The sequence below is a fragment of the Haliotis rubra genome, unplaced genomic scaffold, assembly GCF_003918875.1.
Source record: "Haliotis rubra isolate DU_JTF1 unplaced genomic scaffold, ASM391887v1 Scf101, whole genome shotgun sequence".
In the NCBI taxonomy this organism is placed as follows: domain Eukaryota; kingdom Metazoa; phylum Mollusca; class Gastropoda; order Lepetellida; family Haliotidae; genus Haliotis; species Haliotis rubra.
The window spans coordinates 2,271,644-2,299,321 of NW_025764904.1; the positions used below are offsets into that span (position 1 = coordinate 2,271,644).

At 40.0% G+C, this 27,678-nt stretch overlaps 1 protein-coding gene across 1 annotated transcript; it reads right to left on the minus strand.

The window, feature by feature from the left end:
- Positions 1–2,581: 2,581 nt before the first annotated feature.
- On the minus strand, positions 2,582–27,678 carry LOC124268760 (TLC domain-containing protein 2-like). The gene is made up of 4 exons (XM_046703789.1): positions 27,389–27,678; positions 21,532–21,614; positions 7,368–7,450; positions 2,582–3,849 (listed from the first exon to the last, which is right to left on the minus strand). The coding sequence occupies exons 1-4, from the start codon at positions 27,604–27,606 to the stop codon at positions 3,415–3,417; spliced, it is 819 nt and encodes a 272-aa protein (XP_046559745.1). The 5' UTR covers positions 27,607–27,678; the 3' UTR covers positions 2,582–3,414.

Sequence of the window (27,678 nt, forward strand, 5' to 3'; positions counted from 1 at the left end):
ATCTAACATATCCTCTGAAAGTTGTACACAACTGCTACAAAATATGCTACAGAAGTGAGTGAGTGTGTTTAGTTTTACACCACTTTTATCAATATTCCAAAAGTATATTTCAGAAGACCCTAATGCCCGGTATTTGTGACAGAGGAATCATCAGAGGACATGGTAGACGACCTTGAACACACAGAAGGTACCTTTTGCAACTACTGTTCATAACTTTTAACATCATTAAATGACCTCTGATATAAAAAATATCCTTGGTCAAATATACTGATTTTGAAATCACTTTCATGATTAATATCACGAAATCTGAGATCAAACTATAATTTATAAAGAAATAATTCTGCAAGAAAATATTCAGGACATATACCACAACATGATTAAAGTCCCTTTTGGCAATAACTTCATAAAATTTAATTCTTTGATTGGGTTGAAATATACTGTATATAGAAAAATAGGACTATATAGGCACATAAACAATCTTGGTTTGATCATGGGTTTCGGTTAAATCCACTTAAACACTGACAATTCAACAGTTGTTCAGCCACTTTTTGTGGCTAGCCTCTTAAAGGATTGTAGAAGGCTAGGAACAAGAAAATATTTTGAAGGAATTTCAGTAAAGTTCATCGATACCACCAAGCCTACTACGAAACTTGTCACTTATCATGTTTATGACTAGTTTAAACTCCATCTCCAAAACGATCTCTGCCTATAGTAAATGAAACTTTAAATGCTGGACTCTGGGAAGGGAAAATGAACATGAAACTAAAACCTGGACATTTGAAAAATATACCAGTGGCTTTGTATCTGATGATGTACCATGATTCCAATGGCTTCAAATTAACTGAAATAGTGTATATCAACACATATCTGCTAGAACTGCATGGTATTACTGGTGCCCTTTAAACTGCTTTTCAAATAATATGCAATCAAATAATAACAAAAATAATAAAAATATGTGTTGTCATTTGTAGTGTTTAACTGAAATCTACACATAAATTCATCCACAATGATGATTCCCTTGAAAACAGATTGACAAAATGGCAGAATGCAGAAGTGATTTTTCTTTCATGTTGTTATCTCCCCTGTATCCATGGCAACAAAATGGCATCCCTGACTAAGTAATGCAGAGGAATATTAATTTGAGAATGTAGATATCATTTTCCCAACCCTGTCGACCAACTAATACTTGCAAATATGAGTTCTTGATGAAGAAAGCACCAACACTATCAACAGTACAACCACATGTTGAGAACTGCATTCAGATACCTAAATTACGAAGAATTATTTCCTGATGGAAGAATGATATGTCAACACTTTTCAAAACAATGAAAGTCATGAAATATAGTTTATGAAAATACCATTATATTCATATAAAAAGCAGTAAATAAATAGCCAATCTTAAAGCACACAGTCAAACAGGTCTCATTTTTTGTGGAAGGCACAGGCACACAAAGGACCTGAGGAGCATACTTCAAATCACATCAAATCACAGCCCCTGTATACTGCAATCTGTAACTCCATTGTGATAACTGGTGGGAAAATCTGAAAACCCTCCACAGCGTCCTTCCAATCAACAACTTAAATTCTACATCAGGCAAGGGAATCTGATGGGGTCATGGTTGGCACAGTTACCACAGATTTGTACCCTAGCCTAATTCAGAAAACAGAAACATACCCATGGATGAGTCCATTCCACACCATTTTCTTGATCGGGAACTGTCATACTGTTGTATGAGATGCTTTCGATTGCAATATATCAGAAGCAACTAATATTTCGCGATGTAGTGTCACTTGTACTCATGTAAATGGAACTATAACATAAACCGTTTTCAGTTTTAGGTACCAGGTACGTTTATTAGGGTTGGGAATTGGTTAAAATTTCATAATTGATGATTGGTTAATTACATCCAATCAATCATCGAAAATAATTGGTTAGCGTCATTTATCAAATGTTCCTGTTATCATTGTTAATGCACACGCAATTTGTTTTAAAAAACATGTAATAATTTGGGTTGTTTTTTTGCAAATTGCACAAAATCTATTGGCAAATTTCGCATATTTAAAGGATGATTAGTATGTAAAGAACTCAGACTTTCTGGATTCTTTAAGATAGATTCAATCATGACTTGGAACGAGCTTGTAGTGCTTATGAAATGTAAATTTAATAACACAGACAAAACCAACCTTGTGTAAAATATTGTTGACGAATACAAGTGTTCCAAAATTGGTTGTGTTTGATTATGAGAAAACACAATCAATTGCTTGGTCGTTTAGGCACTGCTACCAATCTTCGATTATTTCAATTAATCGGACCACCACTAATGTTTAAGCATTCAGACTTTGTTTTAAGGTACATTTCTGTATACAGAAACATACTGGGGTATATCTGTAGTACCTGTGCCCACAACACCTTCAGCGAAAGTGAATTATTCACTGCAGTGTATATCTGAATTCTGCATCTCGAAAATGATCATAGGCGGTCAGTTCTGAATGAAAATAAAAAAGGCCACAGAATTACAGTTATGAGATCTCATTTCATGTGAGTGTCACACAAACAGATGCACAATCAGAGAACTATTACTGTCCTGTAAGGATTTTATTTTGTTTTGAAGAAAGCTGCATTGTTTTACAAATCTAACATCTGATTTACTAGTGCATCTTTCATTTACACTGGACGAACAATGTTCAATCGGGTTTCACCCTACACAACCCTCCATGGAGGTATTCTCATCTCTTGACCCAGAAAGTTATCATATTGGAGTGATATATCCGATTTTAATGAGATTACAGATCACATATCCATTGAAGACGATGACAATTCAAAATCCATCACTTCCTGAATTGTTTCAGGAAAACTATCAGAACATTCACGGTGAAGAATACACTGACCATTTCTTGCTATATTCTAGTCTTTCAGTGTGCAGTGAAGTATTTTAGTTCAATTCGCTTTTAAAAAACACTTTAAAATGCTTAAAAAATCTGTAAATGGCTTTTGATAATTTTGTCAAAAATTGCTAAGAGCAAAATATCACTTAAAACTATAAGAAAACCTTTTCTTGAATGAATCAGAAAGATATCTAAAAGTTCTAAAAACCAATATTTTAAGGTATTGTATACATTTGCATCACAAGTAAATTTATGTTTTCCGAGTTTGAATGAGATCTTGAGCCTTGAAGTTATGAAACAGAATCTAATCTTGGCATTAGTTGCAGAAGAGATACCGCATACCTCCCTACCAACGAGCTTATGAAATTTGTGAACCCTGGCTTAAACAACTCGTGGGCACATCATGGCGTATGAGATAAAAAACATATGTGTGATTCACAAATGTAACATGACATCAGAAAATAGTCCATTTTGACACAAGAATATCATACATACATTATGATATTAAAATACTGCAATTATATACGATTAGTTCACATGTTCATGCATAACCTTGACATTGTTATTCCCATGGCCATTGACAGCACATTTTTCCACTTTAGGCTCCCTCCGATTTGTCCGTAGAAAATCACTCTTCAAAAGCCTCCAGAAGAGAATGGGGTTTATAACGTTCATGACGACCATGGACGACCCCAGGCTGAAGTAATATAAGGCAGTCACCCGCTCGTACCAGAAGCACATCCCGATCGTAATGGACACTAGGGACAATCCTCGAAATATAGCAAACGTGACGAGGTTCATGAAGGCAACGAACTTGTAGATCCAGTTTTCAAATCTTATCTGGATCATCTGCAGCAGCTTCCTGGAGTGAAGCCAGAAGGAGTTGACTTCGGCCAGGAGAGCCACCATGTTGAAGGCTATAGCCACGCGGTAATGCATGTTGTACCAGAACATGGAGATCACCTGTAAATGTATACAATACTTGTTTGATCGGCATTATAAAATAATAAGGAAAAAACTTTATCGATGAACAACTTCTTTATTCACATGATGCAACGTTTCGATAAAGATTCTTGTATCGTTGAATCTGTATCTAAACGTGGCATCACCTGAATAAAGAAGTTGTTCATCCATAAAGTTTTCTCCTTGGCCGATTCACCAACTTCTAAATATGCCAAACAAAGAAGGCATTCTAAAAGTTTGAAGTCAATAATGAAGCATACAAGCATTAAGGATAAAAACCTTTTGTTTATTGCATAGAGCAGTGTTTCTGAGTAGATTCTTACACCATTCTTACACCAAACGTCGCTCCATGCAATAAACAAGCAGTTTTTGTCCTTAAACTCAAATCCATTAATATAAACAAGCGTTTACGGTTTTGGTTACCATATGACACATTTCAGAATGTGTGTGTTATAATGTATCATTTATGTATTATACTGATACATTTCAGCATTTATGTATGATACAAATTAACCATTATCATGGTTAAAACAAAAATGTGAATACTTCAACAAATTTCTATCTATTTTCAGCTGCAATGTGCATACTTAACAAAATATGAAATTAGATCACACAAGAATTGTCCATAAAGCCTGATACGTCCCACACAAATGACCTATCTAGTCTATCAAGAATGGCCTGTCTAAGCTGTGATATCTTACAAGAATGACCTATCCAGTCTAGGATAACCTACAAGAATGACCTATCCAGTCTAGGACATCCTACAAGAATGACCTATCCAGTCTGGGATATCCGACAAGAATGACCTATTCAGTCTGGGATATCCTACAAAAATGACCTATCCAGTCTAGGACATCCTACAAGAACGACCTTTCCAGTCTAGGACATCCTACAAGAATGACCTATCCACTCTAGGACATCCTACAAGAATGAACTATCCAGTCTGGGATATCCTACAAGAATGACCTATCCAGTCTGGGATATCCTACAACAGTCATCCATCCAATCTAGGACATCCTACAAGAATGACCTATCCAGTCTAGGACATCCTACAAGAATGACCTATCCAGTCTAGGACATCCTACAAGAATTATCTATCCAGTCTTGAACATCCTACAAGAATCACCCATCCAATCTAGGACATCCTACAAGAATCACCTATCCAGTCTAGGACATCCTACAAGAATGACCTATCCAGTCTAGGACATCCTACAAGAATGACCTATCCAGTCTAGGACATCCTACAAGAATGAACTATCCAGTCTGGGATATCCTACAAAAAAGACCTATCCAGTCTGGGATATCCTACAACAGTCATCCATCCAATCTAGGACATCCTACAAGAATGACCTATCCAGTCTAGGACATCCTACAAGAATGACCTATCCAGTCTAGGACATCCTACAAGAATGATCTATCCAGTCTAGGGCATCCTACAAGAAAGACCTATCCAGTCTAGGAAATCCTACAAGAATGACCTATCCAGTCTAGGACATCCTACAAGGATGACCTATCCACTCTAGGACATCCTACAAGAATGAACTATCCAGTCTGGGATATCCTACAAGAATGAACTATCCAGTCTGGGATATCCTACAAGAGTCACCCATCCAATCTAAGACATCCTACAAGAATGACCTATCCAGTCTAGGACATCCTACAAGAATGACCTATCCAGTCTGGGATATCCTACAAGAATGACCTATCCAGTCTGGGATATCCTACAAGAATTATCTATCCAGTCTGGGGTATCCTACAAGAATCACCCATCCAATCTAGGACATCCTACAAGAATGACCTATCCAGTCTAGGACATCCTATAAGAATGACCTATCCAGTCTAGGACATCCTACAAGAATGACCTATCCACTCTAGGACACCCTACAAGAATGAACTATCCAGTCTGGGATATCCTACAAGAGTCACCCATCCAATCTAGGACATCCTACAAGAATGACCCATCCCACCTAGGACATCCTACAAGAATGACCTATCCAGTCTAGGACATCCTACAAGAATGACCTATCCAGTCTGGGATATCCTACAAGAATGAACTATCCAGTCTGGGATATCCTACAAGAATTATCTATCCAGTCTTGAACATCCTACAAGAATCACCCATCCAATCTAGGACATCCTACAAGAATGACCTATCCAGTCTAGGACATCCTACAAGGATGACCTATCCAGTCTAGGACATCCTACAAGAATGACCTATTCAGTCTAGGACATCTTACAAGAATGATGTATTGAGTCTAGGACATCCTACAAGAAAGACCTATCCAGTCTCAGATATCCTACAAGAATGACCTATCCCAGGAAGGATACACAAGAAGATCACCTATCCAACACAGAATATCCAAAAGGATGACCTATTCCACCAGGGATGTACCAGAAGGATCAGTGAATGAATGTTGTTTTATGTTGCACAACATGATCAAGTCTGGGCTAGTCAAATCTGTTGCTGATACAAGGTACAAACCAATGACACACAAAGTGCCAAGTTACAGTGCCAAACCACTTGCTCTTCATTTTAGTCAGTCCTAAGACAGACATGAAGAACCTGGGACCTATTCTGAAGCAGAAACAGCATGTGGAATGCTAGTTGACCTCTTCTGCCCAAATTGTGCCTGGAACATCCCAAGGTTAACAGGCAGGCTTACAGGTGAGGTGAGGTGAAATTGGGTTTAACGTCGTGCTTGAGAATATTTCACTCATATGACGACGTGCATGCGTGTGTACGTGTATGTGCGGCTGCTTGTACTAGCCCAGACTGAAGCTGGTTTTATAGTGCTAGCCCACTGAGATACCATGCCACAGTGAAGCATGAATACCCCACTCAGACACTTGTACTGTTGTAGATCATGTACACCACGGAGGAAGTCACTTACAGCTAAATGTGAAGTAACCTTGTGGGAGATCATGTCCAAACAATTGAAGGTGTTAGAACTGGTCTGAAGTCATCCATTCATCATTCATTCATTCATTCCAAGAATCCTAAGAGTGAAAAAAATATATAACATATGTGAGGTGGTGAACTGGAGTTGAACATTGTACTTAAGAATATTTCGCTCATATGACGACATGCATGCATGTGTATGTGTGGGTGCTTGTACTAGCCCAGACTGAAGCTGGTTTTATAGTGCTAGTTCACTGAGATACCATGCCGCAGTGAAGCATGAATACCCCACTCAGACACATTATACTGAATCCGAGTTGACCAGTCCTTGTTGTACCCATTAATGACGAAAGTGCCAGGCAGGGACCAACAAGTACCATATCCATGCCACAGTGAAGCATGAATACCCCACTCAGACACATTATACTGAATCCGAGCCGACCAGTCCTTGTTGTACCCATTAATGCCGAGTGTCAGGCAGGGACCAACAAGTACCATATTTAAACGTCTTTTGGTATGACGCGGTCGGGGATCGAACCAGCGACCTTCCGCGCTCCGGGCGGACGCTCAAACCACTACACCACGGAGGCAGTCGGCAGGTTTACAGAGCCGGACTTACAGCTAAATGGTGAAGAGTGACCTCCCACATCTTGAAGATCTTGTTGTTGTAGATCATGTCCAGGAAGTCATATGTGAAGTAACCTGTGGGAGGAAAACAATTAAAGGTGTTAGAACTGGTCTGAAGTCATCCAAACATTCATTCATTCCAAGAATCCTAAGAGTGAAAAAAAAAATATAACATATGTGGGGTGGTGAAATGGAGTTGAACATTGTACTTAAGAATATTTCGCTCATATGACGACATGCATGCATGTGTATGTGTGGGTGCTTGTACTAGCCCAGACTTCAGCTGGTTTTATAGTGCTAGTTCACTGAGATACCATGCCGCAGTGAAGCATGAATACCCCACTCAGACACATTATACTGACTAGGAGCCGACTAGTCCTTGTTGTACCCATTAATGACGAGTGCCAGGCAGGGACCAACAAGGACCATATTTTAACGTCTTTTGGTATGACAAGACCTCGCTTTGGCTCAGGCAATACAAAATTTAGCACAAGTTTCGTATAAGTTGTGTGACACACTTGCAAGTGTAATAATTTCTTTATTATCCATTTTATTCATGTACATTTGTGGAGTAAAACACCATAAGCAAGTTTGACAGCCAGTTCATTGACGTCACGTTTAATTGTTTAATGACGTCACAGACAACGAAACACAGAAACAATGGTTGCTAGGCAAAAGTAATATGTGCACATATGACTGACTGACTGACTGAGTTTGGTTTTACTCCGCTTTTAGCAATATTCCAGCAATATCACGGCGGGGGACACCAGAAATGGGCTTCAGTGCACATATGATATTTATGACACTGGTTATGTTTCACCATATGGATAATAATTGGGATTACACTTTCTCAGTAAAGTACAGATTCTAGTACTTTTGGTGGGTTGAGTCCCATCCGGAATTTGACCCCATACCCTCAGTGTCAGGCACCCAATTGCCAGCACACAAACAAAGTCAGATCAATGTTAATTGAAGATTGGACACGCACATTCATAAAAAACACCTGAATATTCAACAGAGGCCCCCAGATAATTTCAATAAAAGTTCACCTTCCAATGGTCTGATTGTGCTGCAACAGATGTTCATGCTATAATTGATCGTTGGTAGGTTTGTTGGGTTTTTTTCAGAAAAAAGACACTATGATGTACACATATTTGAGGATCCAATTTTGAATGCACATGATCAAATAAAACAAACTCTTAAACAAAAACTACCCTCAAGTATCTATGCACGTTTTAAAAAGGACTTCATTTTAACATGTTTTAAGCAGGATAAAGGCCTTAGTCATGATTATTTTGCAAATGGCCTTGAACTAGCACCACATCCAAAACTAATCGTGACTTTGAGTTTCCTTGATTCACTGGTCTGCAACTTTCTCAAACGTGAATCCAAGTCATGAAGTCAAATGTCCCTGATACCAAGTGCTAAAGAATTTGCAATCGAGTGAGTGAGTGAGTGAGTGAGTGAGTGAGTGAGTGAGTGAGTGAGTGAGTGAGTGAGTGAGTGAGTGAGTGAGTGAGTGAGTGAGTGAGTGAGTGAGTGAGTGAGTGAGTGAGTGAGTGAGTGAGCAACCATTGCTTTACATTGCTTTTACCAATATTTCAGCAAAATCATGGCAGGGGACACCAGAAAGGGGCTTCACACATTGTACCAATGTGGGGAATTGAACCCGGGTCTTCAGCATGACAAGCAGATGCTTTAACCACTTGGCTACCCTCTGACTTTGTATTTAGGAATGGCATGATTGATTTTCATATACAATTCAAAGGAACTGGTCTGGTATGACAGATTAACTATAGTGATATGAAAGTATCCGATGGTCCATGCAATCTTTTGTAAGGTAGAATGGCGATAAACACACTGTTTTCCATGTCTCCCTCAATCACTTGTGGATCTAGCTATAACAAATTTAACATTTAAAACACATCTGTGACACAGTTTGAGCATTCGGTTGTTTTTAATTAATGCTGAATACTTTACCATTGTTGAACCACTTTTAAAACATGAATCAAATCCATTTGCAATTGACAGAAATGTTTTCTGTTCAGAGATCCATGCGTGCAGTTCACAATGAAGTATTTACAAGATCCTTTACACGATATGTCACGAGAGAAAAGTCAAGACTACTCTTGCACTTGGGTCTAGTTCAAGGCTGTTAGAGAACAAGCTTCACATGTAACATCAATACTGACTTTGAGGACCATATCCAACTTAAAACAAATCCCATTCAAAACATGTTATAAACTAATGGCCAGCCAATATGCACATGCACAGATACTATAGGAATCCCGGACGGGACTCACCCCAAAATAACTAGAATCTGTACTTTACTAAGAAAGTAATCCCAAATATAACATGTTACATTTGACCACTTTCTAAAACGGCATTGTGTATTTCAGATACTATAGGGTCATTTATTTCACTTTGTTTAAGAGTCAAAAGTTGACTGAGGTGAGGTGAAATGGGGTTTAACGTCGTACTTAAGATTATTTTCCTCACATGACGACGTACATGCATGTGTACGTGTGGCTGCTTGCACTACCCTAGACATAAGCTGGTTTTATAGTGCTAGCCCACTGAGATACCATGCCGCAGCTAAGCATTAATACCCCACCCAGACACATTATACTGACTCCGAGCCGACCAGTCCTTGTTGTACCCATTAATGCCGAGCACCAGACAGGGACCAACAAGTACCATATTTTAACGTCTTTTGGTATGACGCAGCTGTGGATACGAGTCAAAAGGAGACAGGAAAGCTTGTATCTATGAGATCATGATCATCATCATACAAAATTACATCTTCAAGTAGATCTGTTGCAGATCAAACTATAACTATAAAAGGACGTGTTGATATTTAGCTGAAAAACTATTGAAGGGTGAACTTTCATTGAAAACTACTGCAGGCTTCTGTTTAATATTGAGACTATTAAAGGCTTTCACTATGAACACACTTGACCATGTTTCAATTGACATTTATCTGACATTGTTTTAACAACAGTTATAATCTCATAACCAGACTGAAACCTCAATGGTTCCTTAGAATCCTATAATCCTTAAAATATTCTTTCCCTATACTGACAGTGTCAGTTTCACAGTTACATTCTCCTGAAATGAGCAAGTGAGTATAGTCTTATGCCGCTTTTAGCAATACTCCAGCAATATCACAGCAGGGGACACCAGAAATGGGCTTCACACATTGTACCCATGTGGGGAATCAAACCCGGGTCTTCAGCGTGATGAGCCAACGCTTTAACCACCAGGCAACCCCACCGCCATGATCCCAAACTAAGGGCCTTTGGCAGGCAAACTGGAAACAAATGTTACCCCACCACCCACCTCCGGTTATTCAAACATGCTCTTCTGACACCCCTGGCAACCGCAGTTACCTTTACCCAGGTCAAAGGTGAATTCCAAAGTACTGAGGCCTAGATTACCTTGGAGCATTCCAATGAACTTTAGAGGGTGTTTTCAGCCTTGGCTCAATGACCTACCTTGAGTACACTGACTGCTCTACCAGACTACTGTGTACATATCTATAGCCATACACCACAGCAGATAAACCAAGGGTAGAAACATACAGTATTTCCTCTATTAGATGCCAGGGCCCTGTTTCACAAAGCTCTTGTAAGCCTAAGATCTCGTAACTTTCCTCGTAGCATTCCTACCTCCTATACTGTAACATTGACTTACGATAGTCATAGCGCTATGAGAGCTTTGTGAAACAGGGCCCAGGTCTCTATCAATGTGTGTCCAACCTTGACTCAGCATGTATTTGAGGCTCAGTGCTTACTGTTTAATGCTGGCACAGTAGCAACTCACTACCTCCAGATCAAAAATTCCACTGTCATATAATAGGAAAGAGTCATTACACTACAATTTTTTAATGACAAATTTGAACATTATTTTTCAGAAATGTTTTTTTTTAATTTGGCATCACGCTGATATTTGCCGATTAAAGTATACAAATTAAGCTCAGTTACTGACTGACTGGCTGAGTTTGGTTTTACACCGCTTTTAGCAATATTCCAGCAATATCACGGCGGGGGACACCAGAAATGGGCTTCACTCATTGTACCCATGTGGGGATTCGAACCCGGGTCTTCGGCGTGACGAGCCAACGCTTTAACCACTAGACTACCCCACCGCCCCTAAGCTCAGTTAAATACGAGACATTGGAGACATGATTTGGGAAATCGGTTAGCACAAATGTAACAATTTATACAGATACCTGATATGAAACGCTTTCCACTCTCAATCAAGTAATTGAGGTAAATTCAAGAAAAATTACTTGTTTTATGTTTATTTTGGCCATAACCTCTGTGTGCAATTTTTGGACAAAATGTTCATTTTACTATCCAGTATTAAAGTGCAGACTATCAGTTCAGTTGTTCCTTTTGTAGTGAGGCCCCAACTGAAGACACCCACACTCTTTACAGCACCTTATGCTCAAGGTTAATCATCAAAGTATCACAGTAAAAAAAGCATAATAAAGATCTATCGTTAAATGAAATAGGCTTCTATTTTTATGACAGAGTATTCAATGATCAAAGCGACCACAGTGCTAAGATGATTGTAACTCTCATACTTTAACATAGATTTACGACTGTCGTAGCGCTACGATCGCTTTGAGGAACGGAGCCCTGGACCTACCAGAGAAAATACGGTATTTGCCATTGTCCACTCACAACAGGTGTACCCTGTGGAATTTAAGAGTGCAAACAAATAGAATTATTTCAGTTTGTCTTTAATTTCACATTAATATCAGCGAGTTAAGGAAGTAGTTGCAATTTAGATGTCTGCCTCCTGCTTTATGTCAACACTGACAACCTCATTATTCAATTTCTCAATCAAGTGGTTTATTTTTATGGATTATACAGTGATAATGTTTCCATATTTTTTTACATTATTTTACGTGTACGTGTACGTGCACAGATCGATTGAGTGCTTGATTTGCATGCTCACTACATCAGAATTCATTTCATTTCAAATCACCGGTAGATCGCTGGAAACGTGTGCACAGCTGATTGAAATTTCCGTCTGTTTCTGAGAGGGATACGCGATGTAATCTTAATCCCTGCATATAATACAATCCCTAGCAAATAAAAATTAGAACTGAAGAGGTAAATAATCTCATCTATTTAGTTGCATTAAACACTTGTGATACAATGTTGTTTTCTTACCACCAGAAAAATGAGTTTCATAAAAACATGTAGCCTTCTGAATGCCACTTATAGAAGTTTGGATAGACAGTATCTGGGAGACCCTGAGATAGTGATTTAGCCTTTGTATTCACTGTAAGTTCCATCATCATCATCATCATCATCTCTGGGGTTTATCAAGGTATATTTTTAACACTGAAACCATAACGTTTTGACACAAAGTGTTTTGGTTAACATGATTTTAGTGCTAAGATATTTGTGACTCCCATACTCCCATGCGTATTTCAGTCAAAGGGTTAAGGCTTTTTTGCAGATAGCACAGAGAACCCAGTAATACAAGGCAATCTCCCATACTTAAGCGTCGGCTAAGGTTGTTCAGTACATCTGAACCAAGGACTTTAAGATGACACAAACTGCCATCAAATTGTCTATATTGTTTAAACAGACTCAAAGTAAAAGTAATTATGTAAGACAAGCTAAGAAATGTTTCATTTTTCCTAGTATGGAAAACACTAGTGTTGCAAAGTTGCTCTGTAGCTAGTAAGGCAAAAATGGTAGCCCACTAAGAAATCTCTCTCATAATTCCTGATGTTTCCATGGTTACAAGTCTCAGACATATGCATTGATGACACAAATCGTTTCTGATATAAATTCCAACAACACTACACTCAAAGAGTGGTAAGTGAAAGTCCTTGACATTCCCCAGCCTGAAGCATCTCAATTATTTATATATTCAGTGATTAAGAGCACATCTCCAATGGTGTAAAGGTTGTAAAACAATACTGAAAGCAAAGTTAATTAGTCCTCGTCGTTGTTTATTTGTTACATGTACATGAAATACCTTTGATCTTTATACTGTGTCTAATTAAGGAGAGGTATTTCACCTGGTCATGAAATCTGCTGAACACACAGTCCAAATTCGCAGGTAGTTTGGTCAGCTGTTGCTATGTATCAGAGATCACTCGCCCTTGAATCTTGCGCAATAGTAACAATGATATCCAGCTGTCTGACCATGTTTAAACAAAGGTATTTCCTTGCATGCGAGCAACCAGTACTGAGTGAGTGAGTTTGGTTTTACACCGCATTTAGCAATATTCCAGCAATATCACAGCAGGGGACACCAGAAACGGGGTTCACACATTGTATCCACGCGGGGAATCGAACGCGGTTCTTAAGTGTGACGAGCGGATGCTTTAACCATTAGGTTACACAACCGCCAAAGCAGCCAGTAACAAGGCAGGGTTTTATGTGATCGCAAACTACTGACTGACTGAGTTTGGTTTTAAGCCGCTTTTAGCAATATTCCGGCAACATCACGGCGGGGGACACCAGAAATGGGCTTCACACATTGTACCCATGTGGGGATTCAAACCCGGGTCTTCGGCGTGACAAGCCAACGCTTTAACCACCATGCTACCCCTCCGCCCTGATCCCAAACTAAGGGCCTTTGGCAGGCAAACTGGAAACAAATGTTATTTTGTTCTACAAAATACTATGAAAATTATTTAAATTCTCATTTTCCTAAATTCGATGGTTTCTTTTCATAAAATTTAATTCCTGCATTCAAAGCAATAATGTTAAACTAAGCGTTGAACAATTTTATTTTGATTTAAACATGTTGAAATCTGTGAAAATTCACACACCTTTGTGAAATGTTTGATTTCAATTTGCGACTCGTCTTCAGACTCAGGTGATGCAGACAGCCTCAAGCTGCACAATACATGTGACAGCTGGCACATTGTTGCCAGTCTGTATCATTTCAATCCATTCTCATTACGTGTAGTTGGATGTATCCTGCCAATAACCTCCACGAGGTGGCCAGCAAGTGTGCTGAGACCTATCCTGTCAATAACCTCCACTAGGTGGCCAGCAAGTGTGCCGAGACCTATCCTGTCAATAACCTCCACGAGGTGGCCAGCAAGTGTGCCGAGACCTATTCAGCCCCAGAGTTACCATGTATTTCTCAAGGATACAGTAAACCATGAAATTTTTGCGAGCGTGATGTTTTTGCGAAAATTGCGAATGAATTGAGCTCGCAAAAATATCATGACGCAACTTGCTGGTCAAACATGGCTCATTATCTCTTTATTATTCACCAGTTCATATAATCAAAAACAGGTTTAGACAATACATCAATTAATACTTCAATACATCAATCGCGTTGAAACATGTCTACTTTTCTCCCACTGCTCGTCATAGACAAACAAATCGTCCTCACAGCCCCGTTACACGTACCTGAGACGGCTCTAGCAATCACGAGCAAAAGTAGCCAGTTTGTGACAACAATTTTTACCTATGTGCCAATTTCACAGAAACATGATTTTAATATTTTCTGAAAGCTTATTCAATGCAGATTTACCTCATGTAATGCATTTTCATAACACTCGGAGTGTCGACTGCCTTGGAGAACATGAACCTGCGAATAGCAGAAAGACTGCACTATTCCGCTCTACTCTTATTAACGAGGGAGAAGACACGACTACTATTGTTATTGAAATGAGAAAAGGGTTTCTAGTTAACTAGATTTGTCTGATTTCCTTCTCACGGATACATATGTAACTATATAAGCTAGGTAAGTAACATAAACGATGTCAATATGGCAAATGCGCAGGTTCAGGTTCCCTTCAAAGAGAACGTCTACAGTCACAGAAAGTTACATCATGGAGGTTACAAGTACAAGAAGAACAAGGAAAAGAATGACGTCACATACTGGCGCTGTGTGGAGAAAACTTGCAAGGCTACCCTTCAGACTAGAGATGACGTCCTATCCAGTTTCCGAAACCATCTTCACAACCATGCCTTCCTGCTTCATGTCGACCAATTTAAGTCTACGCTCATTCACCGCTCTAACGCTTCAAGACAGAGACAACAACGCGATCTTCGATGAAAATCCATGTACCGAGCGAGACACAAGACCATTCCCAAGCTACCCAAGAGTAGAGCCACCACCCTACTTGAGGGAGCGTGGTGCCAGACTGAAACTGGAGAGTTCCTCATCGCCGATGATGGAGGCAACAGTTGCATCCTTCTCTTCGCCACTGCTACCAATCTTGAGCTTCTATGCGACTCAGATATTATCAATGCTGATGGGACTTTCTACTCTGCCTCCTCTGTGTTTCACCAGCTGTAATCGTGTCATACTGAGGTGCAAGGCCACATTTATGCTCCCATGTACTTCCTTCTGCCTGACAAAAAAAAAGAGGAGCCATATGCCAGAGCATTCCGCCTACTGAAAGTAGCAGCAGCACAACGTGGCTTCCGCTTATCTCCAGACATCATTCAGAGGGATTTTGAGAAGGCCGCACACAACGCCGTGTCGACATTGTTTCCTACGTCACAACTACGTGGATGTTACTGTCACTACTCTCAGTGTGTTTGGAGATGTATCCAGAAACTTGGCCTAGTGACTGAGTACAAAGAGTGTGATGACTTGCGACGACTTGTACGACGTGCCGTTTTCACTAGCTTTGGCGCCTGTTGATCAAGTTGATGATGTTTGGGTCCAGGCTGTTGCCGATGCTCCTCAAATCGTTGCTATCACCAGATTTATGGACTACATCACAGAGACATGGATGGATGGACCAAATTAGTGGAAGAAGGAGCTGAGGAACCAATTCCTGAATCATGGCCGTCGCCTGAACAATAATCTAGAAGGTTGGCATCATCGTTTGAACAATATCAGTGTGAAATGTCATTCCAACATCTATGAGCATGTCCGTGTGTTGAAGAGAGAGCAGACCTTTGTGGAGGCCCACCTTGCACTTGCACAAGTGTTTGGCCACAGACGTGCACCAGCAAGGAAGCGCTGCTACCGTGAGCTTGACAGAAGGCTTCAGCCTCTCAAGGACCAGCTTCAGAGACAAGAGATTTCCATAATGAAGTATGCTGATCAGACTGGGCTCACTTGGGATGACTATGATGTGAATCAAGGGTCTGTGAGCAGTGTACACTGTATATTGTAGCACAGTGGCCACAATAAAGAATGTACTGTATAATGTATTTTGTTTTCCTTAATGCCTGGAGCGTCGAACGCAATAGTGTGAACGCTGAACTACCTCCTTACGTAATACCCGAAACATCGAATTTATAAAATTTCAATTTTCAACAGTCCGGGTGGACAGCGTTTCAGTTAAAGAGTATTCCATGTCATACCTATCTCAAAAGGACTCAACAAGGAAAAACTGTTCTTTCAAATAGGTGTCTCCTAACGCAAGGAGCTCGATGTCATTAACATGATTAAGATAAGGAGATGAGAAAGCGGTGTTGGGGATCTGTGCTGAGGAGGTCTGGGATGGTAACCCTCCTCTCCATTGAGCAGAAAGCTCAGTGATTTACAGACACACAAATAAGCAAAGGACTAAATGAATCTCCCTGGAATATTCCATATATATCTGACTGGTAAAGACACTCAGGTCTCCACCTGCCCTATCGAGTACATCTCAAGTTGAGTTGACTAGCAACTCATTAAAGACGTTAATAAATAAAGTAACCATGCAAGCAGGTCAGTACAATGAAGAAACTTCAGAATCCATTCACAAGGCAGTCATATCAGGGGTCTATCCCGACTCACAAACATGACTAAAGGTCCTGGGAACCCCTAATTTTTAGTTTTAAGGTGAGGTGAGGTGAAATTGGGTTTTACGTCGTGCTTGAGAATATTTCGCTCATATGACGACGTGCATGCGTGTGTATGTGTATGTGCGGCTGCTTGTACTAGCCCAGACCGAAGCTGGTTTTATAGTGCTAGCCCACTGAGATACCATCCCGCAGTGAAGCATGAATACCCCACCCAGACACATTATACTGACTCCGAGCCGACCAGTCCTTGTTGTACCCATCAATGCCGAGCGCCAGGCAAGGACCAACAAGTACCATATTTTAATGATTACGGGATCGAACCCCGCAACCAGGCTCTCGAGGTGGACACTCTAACCACTACACCACAGAGGCGGTCTATTAGTTTTAGGGTCCTTGCAGGCAATATGAGGGTACTATTAAGTAACAGTGTAGAGGCTATGCGTTTGATAATTTCTTTAGAGCATGTAGAGCCTGGAATGAATCATTGATCATATTGACTGATGAGTGAAATGATGCATGTAACTGCTCTGAAAGAAACAACCAAACACATAGCAAAGACGTGTGGGTACAGTGAAAATATTGTGCGTCCCTCTGTGTCTATTCCTTACATTTGTGCCTAGTGGGCGCACATTCCATAAAACCCTGGTCATATAATTTTTTGCAGTCAATCCCGCTCATGGAGAGGTACGATGTTTCAGCCTCTTCCAAAATCATTTCTTGTTCAAAGAGCAGTACAATGACACAAGGTTTGCCATTTGCCATGTATTCAAACAGGCTTTTAGGGCAGAATTTTTTTTCTGTCTTTTTTTAGGAGGGAGCATTTGTGCGACATTTACAGAGCTATTGAAAAACATTTCGAAATTTGGCAATAGGGTGAGTGAGTGAATTTAGTTTTACGCCGCTTTTAGCAATACCCACATGGGCACAATGTTTGAAGCCCATTTGTGGTGTCCCCCGCCGTGATATTGCTGGAATATTGCAAAAAGTCGCGTAAAACCAAACTCACTCACTCACTCACAGCAATATTCCATCAATATCACGGCGGGGGACACCACAAATGGGCTTCACACATTGTACACACGTTGGAAATCGAACCCAGGTCTTCAGCGTGATGAGCGAACGCTTTAACCACTAGGCTACCCCACCTCCCCTAGGCAATAGAGTGACTTTAGTTTTACGCCACACTCAGCAATATTTCACCCACATAGCAGCCAAGTCAATAGAGGCGGCTGGATGCAGTGAAACAGTCTCCAATAACATTGTTCTATACCATTAGGCCCTAATGCTATGTCAGATGTGGGATTTCCAACAACACTGCTCAGGCAATCTGGTGTAACATTATGACAACTAAAAAACTCAGTTATTTTCTCAACCATTGCATGATCGTAATCGCAGATCCATGGTACCCCAAGGTTATAGTCGTTATTACTATCTTATGCATGGTCAGCAATATGGTAGAAACAGGCTGTGTGCACTGCCTGGAGTAATGAATGACACGCCAGTTGGGTTTTGTTGCTACAACAACTGTCACCATGGCTGGTAAAACAAAACCTTGGTGTTACATTGGCAAAATGTTTTAACATGCGATAGTATCAGTATTGATTACCTAACATATTGATCAGTCAGTGCGTCCCAGACAAATAGCTTTGACCTTGTTGGTTTTTGCATGACTGTAAGTAATCAGTTGGCACAAAGACAAGAGGACTTCTGGGTGAGACTGGGACCCAGGTAGATCCAGGCGACCATACTTCCTTACAATAACCACCTAAGGATTCCTGGATCAGAATGGAACCCAGGTAGACCCATGCACCCTACTTTTCCATTTCCATTCCCACACGAAAGGATTCTGTGGCAGAATACACCTTGAGCACCCTTGCTTGCCACCTCCTGGACATTCTGGATTCCTGGTTTCTTCTAGCTAAACTTGCTAAATCCAATAATTTAGATTCAAGGGAGTTAAAAACACATGGCAGTTTCCACTAAGGCTGTAACGATTCACTCGCATATTCAGTGAATCGAACCGTAGCCCTTCATGAATTCAATTCTTTATTCGTGGTCACCAGAACCGAATATTAACGAATATTTACGATTTTTTTAAGATAGCAAGTTTTACTTGAACCCTTATGTCCTTTCCAAAGAGAGATATGCAAGAATGGAACACGTACTAGCATTGCAGTAGTGCAAGTCATGTTAGTTTGCCAAGACTGCACATGGTACTGTCGATTATAACTATTACATACCAAATTTGAGTGTCATGAGATCACTGATTATTGCAGTGACAATATTATGGGCGTTCCATATTGTACATCAATCACTTAACTACAATATTGTATTTCTGAATAATTATTCGTATTCGTTACCCAATATTCATGATACGTATCATATTCGCCACATAGTGTATTCGTTGCAGCCCTAGTTTCCACTATCTTGTATAGCCAGTGTAAATCCTCCTTTCTCGACATCATTTACGTTGAAAGACTCCTGGTCCATTAGGATGAAACAAATTGGATCAAGTCGTGTTTGGGGGTTTCCTTCTTTCCTTGTAAGTTGTGTTTACAATCAAACAATGAACTTTGATGTGACAATTTAGTCTTCCTTAAGTAAAAGCTTGGTCATATTCCACTTTCAGTTGTGTTGTGTAGAATATTTGAAATAACTTGATATATTTATGCTGGTCAACTCTGAGTGAGTGAGTATGGTTTTACGCTGTTGTTAGCAATTTCCAACAATACTGTGTACCCATGTGGAAAATTGAACCTGGGTCTTCAGTTTGACAAGCAAATGCTTTAACCACTAGGCTACCCCCACCTTCAACTTCAACACAACAGTTGACACAAAGTAAAAGCATATTACTTCTGTAGTCTATTTTGAAATGAGTTGAACATCACAAAACGTTAACGTAGGTCCATTCAACTTCACACAATGGTGCTTGACTGCATGCTTAATACTGGTATATAATATAATATATGATACATTCGTAAAGTGGTTATTGTGGATAGCGAACCCTTTTATTTACAAGATGTTAAAGGTAGGTGGAGGAGGTGGTGAAGGTTGAGGGTAAAAAATCGCTCGTTGCTGTGTTACTCCTATATTACTCAAAATGATGAGGATTCCTGAATATTCGGCAATGCCGCCTGAAACCTGCAAACTGGTCCAAACCGGATAATAGTTTTTAGACTGGTCATTTATATAAATTACGCAAGAAAATAAACCACCAGACTAGGTTTAGTCGATAGATGGGTAAGAAATAAAGAGCTGTTTCGCACATGAAACAGAACAGTGGTGCCTAATATCCACCTCAAAGATGCTCAGTGACTTCAAGGACAAAATATGCGCAAAACACAGACATTATTAACCCAATTAACCCAAGCTGCCTGTTACGTGGCCTTCACATGGTAAACTAAAGTTTGACAACAGATGTTGTTGAAATGTTAAAATGTTTAAACGTAAAACACAGGTTGTCAAACTTTCGTGTTGAGCGCCATGTCTCTATCAGTGCGGTCACTGAATGACAATTTCGTTGACTGTGATTGGTTGTTTCTGAACAACACGAGTTTGACAACACTTCAGACGTCAAACTCGAGTTTGACAAGTTTGAAAGTTTGATGGAAAAGTTTGTGAGAATAGACGCCGATTCTATTTCTCGACAACAGTTTGACAACTCTGAAAATGGTGTTGGTGGCGAGTAGTTGGAATGTTCACTCTCAAACTCGAGTTTGACATTATGCGTTGTCAAACTTTAGTTTGTCGTGTGAAGGCCACTTTAAGCACTTGAAGGTTAACAGCCATAAGACCATCACATCCCACCAGGTACCCATTCACTGCTGGGTGAACAGAGGCACTTGTGAACAATCTGAACAAACCCAATTAACCCAAGCTGTGAGGCACTAGAATGTCAACAGTCATAAGACCATCTTATCCCACTGGGTACCCATTCACTGATGCAAGGTGAGGTGAGGTGAAATTGGGTTTTACGTCGTGCTTGAGAATATTTCGCTCATATGACGACGTGCATGTGTGTATATGCGGCTGCTTGTACTAGCCCAGACTTAAGCTGGTTTTATAGTGCTAGCCCACTGAGATACCATGCCTCAGTGAAGCATGAATACCCCACTCAGACACATTATACTGAATCCGAGCCGACCAGTCCGTGTTGTACCCATTAATGCTGAGCGCCAGGCAGGGACCAACAAGTACCATATTTTAACGTCTTTTGGTATGACGCGGTCGGGCATGGAACCCGTGACCTTCCGCTCAACAGGCGGACGCTCTAGCCACTACACCATGGAGGCGGTCCACCGATGCAAGAACTAAGACAAATTTTGAACAAACTGAAGGTAGCAGCATGTGTGCCATGTGTGCTTCAGGTAGGTAGGTCATCTCTGACCGACATAAATACTCAATGTGCATGTTTACCTGTGGAGAAGGCCACTAAGTAGTACTGGTAGTAGTTGCTGTACACGAGCAGGTCCTTGAACATCTCCGGGTACAGGATAAAACTGGAACAAAAACACCCAACATCAGACACAGCAGGGGAGAATTTAGTGCAGGAACAACCTGATGGCAAACAGTTATATACCACTAAATTCCAGCTAACAATGGTCAAGCACTTTTCTGTTATCATAGTTATGAACCAGAGATGCCAACCCCAAAGTGTTGCAAATAGTAGTTTCAAGGATCAAATCAGCAGTTTGACCAACTAAATACTTAATGCCATGATGGATTCTGAGAAACATAATATGACACTTATCAAGAGTGAAGTAGTGGATGGCTTCTTTCAATATTCAGACTATTGGAGGGTGAACTTTGGTTCAATACTATTTGACTGAGGGCTTCTGTTCAATATTCAGACTATTGGAGGGTGAACTTTGGTTCAATACTATTTGACTGAGGGCTTCTGTTCAATATTCAGACTATTGGAAGGTGAACTTTGGTTCAATACTATTTGACTGAGGGCTTCTGTTCAATATTCAGACTATTGGAAGGTGAACTTTGGTTCAATACTATTTGACTGAGGGCTTCTGTTCAATATTCAGACTATTGGAGGGTGAACTTTGGTTAAATACTATTTGACTGAGGGCTTCTTTCAATATTCAGACTATTGGAGGGTGAACTTTGGTTCAATACTATTTGACTGAGGGCTTCTGTTCAATATTCAGACTATTGGAGGGTGAACTTTGGTTCAATACTATTTGACTGAGGGCTTCTATTCAATATTCAGACTATTGGAGGGTGAACTTTGGTTCAATACTATTTGACTGAGGGCTTCTATTCAATATTCAGACTATTGGACTGAGGGGTGAACTTTGGTTCAATACTATTTGACTGAGGGCTTCTGTTCAATATTCAGACTATTGAGAAGGTGAACTTTGGTTCAATACTATTTGACTGAGGGCTTCTGTTCAATATTCAGACTATTGGAGGGTGAACTTTGGTTCAATACTATTTGACTGAGGGCTTCTGTTCAATATTCAGACTATTGGAGGGTGAACTTTGGTTCAATACTATTTGACTGAGGGCTTCTATTCAATATTCAGACTATTGGAGGGTGAACTTTGGTTCAATACTATTTGACTGAGGGCTTCTATTCAATATTCAGACTATTGGAGGGTGAACTTTATTTGAATACTTTTGGAAAGCTCCTGTTCATTATTCAGACTATTAGATGCTTTCATATTGAATGCACATGACCAATCTTCAGCAAACAATCGTCTGACTTTGTTTTAAATCATAATAAAAGTCACAGACAGAAAACATCTTTTGAGAGAATAGTGACAATGATGTACACTTCTATTTCAAGACGTAATTTTGACTGCACATGATTTTGATGCTACAGAAACAAGCTAACACTAACATGATTCCTGTTGACTTTCAACAAAATCAAAGAGACTGTCCAGTGTCTGTGCACCTCCATTTTACACCTACTACATTAGTTATCCTTGTATTTTTAAAAGGATTTTGTTCAAGTTGAATATGGTGAGTGATTGAGTTTAGTTTTATGCCACTTTTAGCAATACTCTAGCAATACCACAGTGTGTCCAATTTTCAGACTGGGGCGTTACACATATATTTCAACCAATGGGGACACCAGAAATGGGCTTCACACATTGTACCCATGTAGGGAATTGAACCAAGGTCTTTGGCATGACAAGAGAATGCTTTAACCACTAGGCTACCCCGCCACCTCAGTTGTATATGGTCCAAAAGGTTGCGAATATGTTTGCACATGGAGCTGGTTGGAGGCATTCACCACTAAATGCAAAAACAAAAGTGATTTTTCGGACCATATCCTACATGTATTAGTGCGTGTAGACATGACTTACAAACCCTGCTGATCACGTGACCTGAATCCAGTCGTGTGCGTTTGTTGCCTTCCAATATGCAAGGTGTTAGTTGTAAACATATGGAACAATTACATAGTGGTTAACTGCACAGCTTGACATCAGGAAACAGCATGGAAACTAATGACTAAACATCATGGAAAGCTAATATATCACAATTAATACACTAAAGTGATCGACTACAGTGCCAGTGTCAGATTCAATGTGGACTGTGTAATGTGCCCCCATGCCCAATGCTATCTGTTCAATGGAATACCTGGCCCTTTCTGCTGCAAATGGTTGGTTGGTTGGTTAACGCCGCTCTCAGTAATATTCCAGCTATATAGCAGCAGTCTGTAAATAATCGAGTCTGGATCATACAATTCAGTGATCAGCAGCATGAGAATCGATCTATGCAATTGGGGTACGATGACATATGTCAACCAAGTCCGCGAGCCTGATCACCCAATCCCGTAAGTAGCCTCTTACGACAAGCATCGGTTGCTGTAGACCAATTTTAACCCGTATCTTCACGGGTCCACTGCAAATGGTAATTCCTACTCTCCCAGATTGTGATGTTTGCAAAGATTCAAAGGTGCAGACAAACCAAGTATCAAAGTTAAAGCAAATTCAGGATCATAGGATCCTGGCTTGTCTAAGGTAGGTAACTCTGCACAGTAAACTACAGCACCTCAGTTGTATTTTGCTGGAAAAAGCGAGTGAGTGAATATGGTTTTACGCCTCTTTTAGCAATATTTCAGCAATATCATGGCAGGGAACACCAGAAATGGGCTTCACACATTGTACATATATGGGGAATGAACTCAAATCTTCACCATGATGAGCTTTAACCACAAGGCTACCATACTGCCTCTACTGGAATAAGTGAGGTGAGGTGAGGTGAGGTGAGGTGAAAGTGGGTTTAACGTCGTGCTTGAGAATATTTCGCTCATATGACGATGTGCATGCGTGTGTATATTTATGTGAGGCTGCTTGTACTAGCCCAGACTTAAGCTGGTTTTATAGTGCTAGCCCACTGAGATACCATGCCGCAGTGAAGCATGAATACCCCACTCAGACACATTATACTGACTCCCGAGCCGACCAGTCCTTGTTGTACCCATTAATGCCGAGCACCAGGCAGGGACCAACAAGTACCATATTTTAACGTCTTTTGGTATGACGCAGTCGGGGATCGAACCCGCAACTTTCCGCTCTCCGGGCGGACGCTCTAACCACTACACCACGGAGGCAGTCACTGGAATAAGTAGTAATTTTGGTAGAGTACTACAGTCGAATTTTATTGTCTCAAACTAAGTGAACCAAAGAGATGGTTCAATATACTCTGGGTTTCTCATATCTGATATACCCTTATCAGAGTCAGACCTTACCATTAGACAACACTCTGATCGGTCAGATGAAAGGTTATTGTAACATAATCTGCAATAGGATGACCTTGGATCTTTGATTAGAGAAAGAAATTGAGAAATAATCCAGCTATCCAACTGCATTCTGTACACAATCAATGGTGGGTGCAAATTGCAATGGTTAAAGCAGTTGCTCATCACGTCAGAAACCCACACAGATACAATGTGTTTAAACACATCCGCTGTCCCGTGATAATGATATTAATGGAATATTGCTACCAGTGGCATAAAATGCAACTCACTCACTGTAGACAATCAAGTCTGGACCAAACGACACAATGACACTATATCTATAATTTATGTATCAGGGACTGAACACAATCAAGTCTGGACCAAACGACACAATGACACTATATCTATAATTTATGTATCAGGGACTGAACACAATCAAGTCTGGACCAAACGACACAATGACACTATATCTATAATTTATGTATCAGGGACTGAACACAATCAAATCTGGACCAAACGACACTATGACACTATATCTATAATTTATGTATCAGAGACTGAACACAATCAAGTCTGGACCAAACGGTCCACTGACTACTATTAATCATATTATGTCTATAATTTATGTTTTAGGGTACAATGACAAGTTCTGATGCAAGTCTCTGATTCTGACAAGATTCCTCTTGCAAACAGGGTAGGTTCTCTCCTAGAATCACACCCGTGAATGTCCGGGTTAGAATGAGCCTTCAGTAACCCATGCTTGTCGTAACAGGCCACTAACGGGATCGGGTGGTCAGGCTCGCTGGCTTGGTTGACTTATGTCATCGGTTCCCAATTGCGCAGATCGATGCACATGCTGTTGATTACTGGATTGTCTGGTCCAGACTCGATTATTTACAGACCGACGCCATATATCTGGAATATTGCTGAGTGTGGCGTAAAACTAAACTCACTCACTCCTAGAATCACAGGGGGAAATTATTAAAGCATAACAATGATACATGATACTAATTGTATATAAATTTGTAAATTGAACAAGTTAAATTTTAAAATCAACATCTAATGATAATGACATGCAGTTATGACATACATGCAACGTGTGCTTCAAATTAATTATTAAGGGCATGACCGTTTGCAAGTAGATTATGTGTCAAACCAATAATTATAGATTTGTTATTTTCTTTATGGCTTGCAATAAATTTAAACGTCATTTTATTTGCAGTCTTAAGTCCTAATGGCAGCCTGGCATTTTGTTCTAGTTTAAACACTGTACACTCACATAACCTTGATTCATTGATATGAGGGAAGTGCGGTGAAAATCATAGTTTAAATGCACGATTTCATTTTGTATACTCATTGACTATTAAATTCACTGATTCAGCAAATTGAAAATGCCTAATATTTCACTCGTGAATGAACGTTTGTTTACCGAAGTCATTTGCAAGCATCACCCATTCGTGTGCACACAAAATGTGATGTCACCTTCTTTCGTAAATAACATAGTCGGTGACAATACATCACTATGTACGACATCCCATTGCAGTAAGTATTGACACTGGGAAAGCAGACGAGATGTGAGAAGGGTGGTGCTAACGGTAACTTTTGTCCTTGACATTTTGTAAAAATAAAAATTTGGTTTTATAGTGGCATCAGTGATCTTGGTCTATTTATCTCAGTGCTGGACAATTAGATTTATTGTATTCACGTGCAATGCAGAGATTCAGAACATTTTTCTCAGCGAGGAGGCGTGGCATTGTGTGTACATCAAATGTACTGCTTCGTGACGTCATAAAGACTTAATTTACGAGATAGTATGGCAATTATCGTGATCCATGAATCAAGGCTATATCCACGAATTTAGGTTACGGTTCTGTATATCAATTATCACCCATATCAATATTATCAACATATATCATCGATATCATTACCAGCATATATCATCCGTATCACTTCCAACATATATCAACTGTATCACATCCAACATATTTACAATACCAACATATATCAACAACACAGATCTACTCATTTAACTACCTGTCTATATTGACTCATATTAAATACTACTGAAAATCCTCAAGTCATTGATCAGCGATCGCTGATACAAAGAAACCTGTCAAGCAGTTAATCATTCTATTTATCTATTTAGCGAGGCCCTTGGCGTTCATAAACTATTTACCTTATATATCCACACTCTAGATGACCCAAGTAAATTATACACCTGTCAAAGTGGTTTCAAATCGACTTCCTGTTCTTTGGCCCGATTTCAGGTGCGCGTTTTTTATAAATATTTGGTTCGTATGATGCAAAATATAATCATGGACATGCTTATTATAGCAATGGTCAATAATCATATAACATTTTAAGGAACAGCTTACGGATATTACAATGCAACTGATTGTATTTGATAAAGGCCAGTCGTGAAGTTTACTTAGCTCACGCTTCGACTGAACTTGTTGCATCCGACAATCGATACCGTCGACTGACGAACAGAAGTTGAGAAACCTATAGAACAGAGGGAACTTATATCTGAAATGGCAGCACAAACAAAAGCGGCCAAGACTTGTCCGATCTTACCTGCTCAGGTCCCACACGGAGCAAATCAAAGCATGTACCCACGAAACAAGTAAGTTTCTCCATTTCCACACATCGTCTCGAACAGATTTGGGTGCACCGACGAAGCTGATCACTAGGTTGACAATAAAAAAGAAGACTATGGTCGATATCATCATGGAATAGCCATAGCGAATATCTAGATTAGGGTTATCCGGTAACCTGTCAGTAAATATGGCCATTTTCCTTTAATAACCTAACACTTCTCCCTCAACTACAAACGAAAAATACCGGAACGAAATGCTTCTGACGGA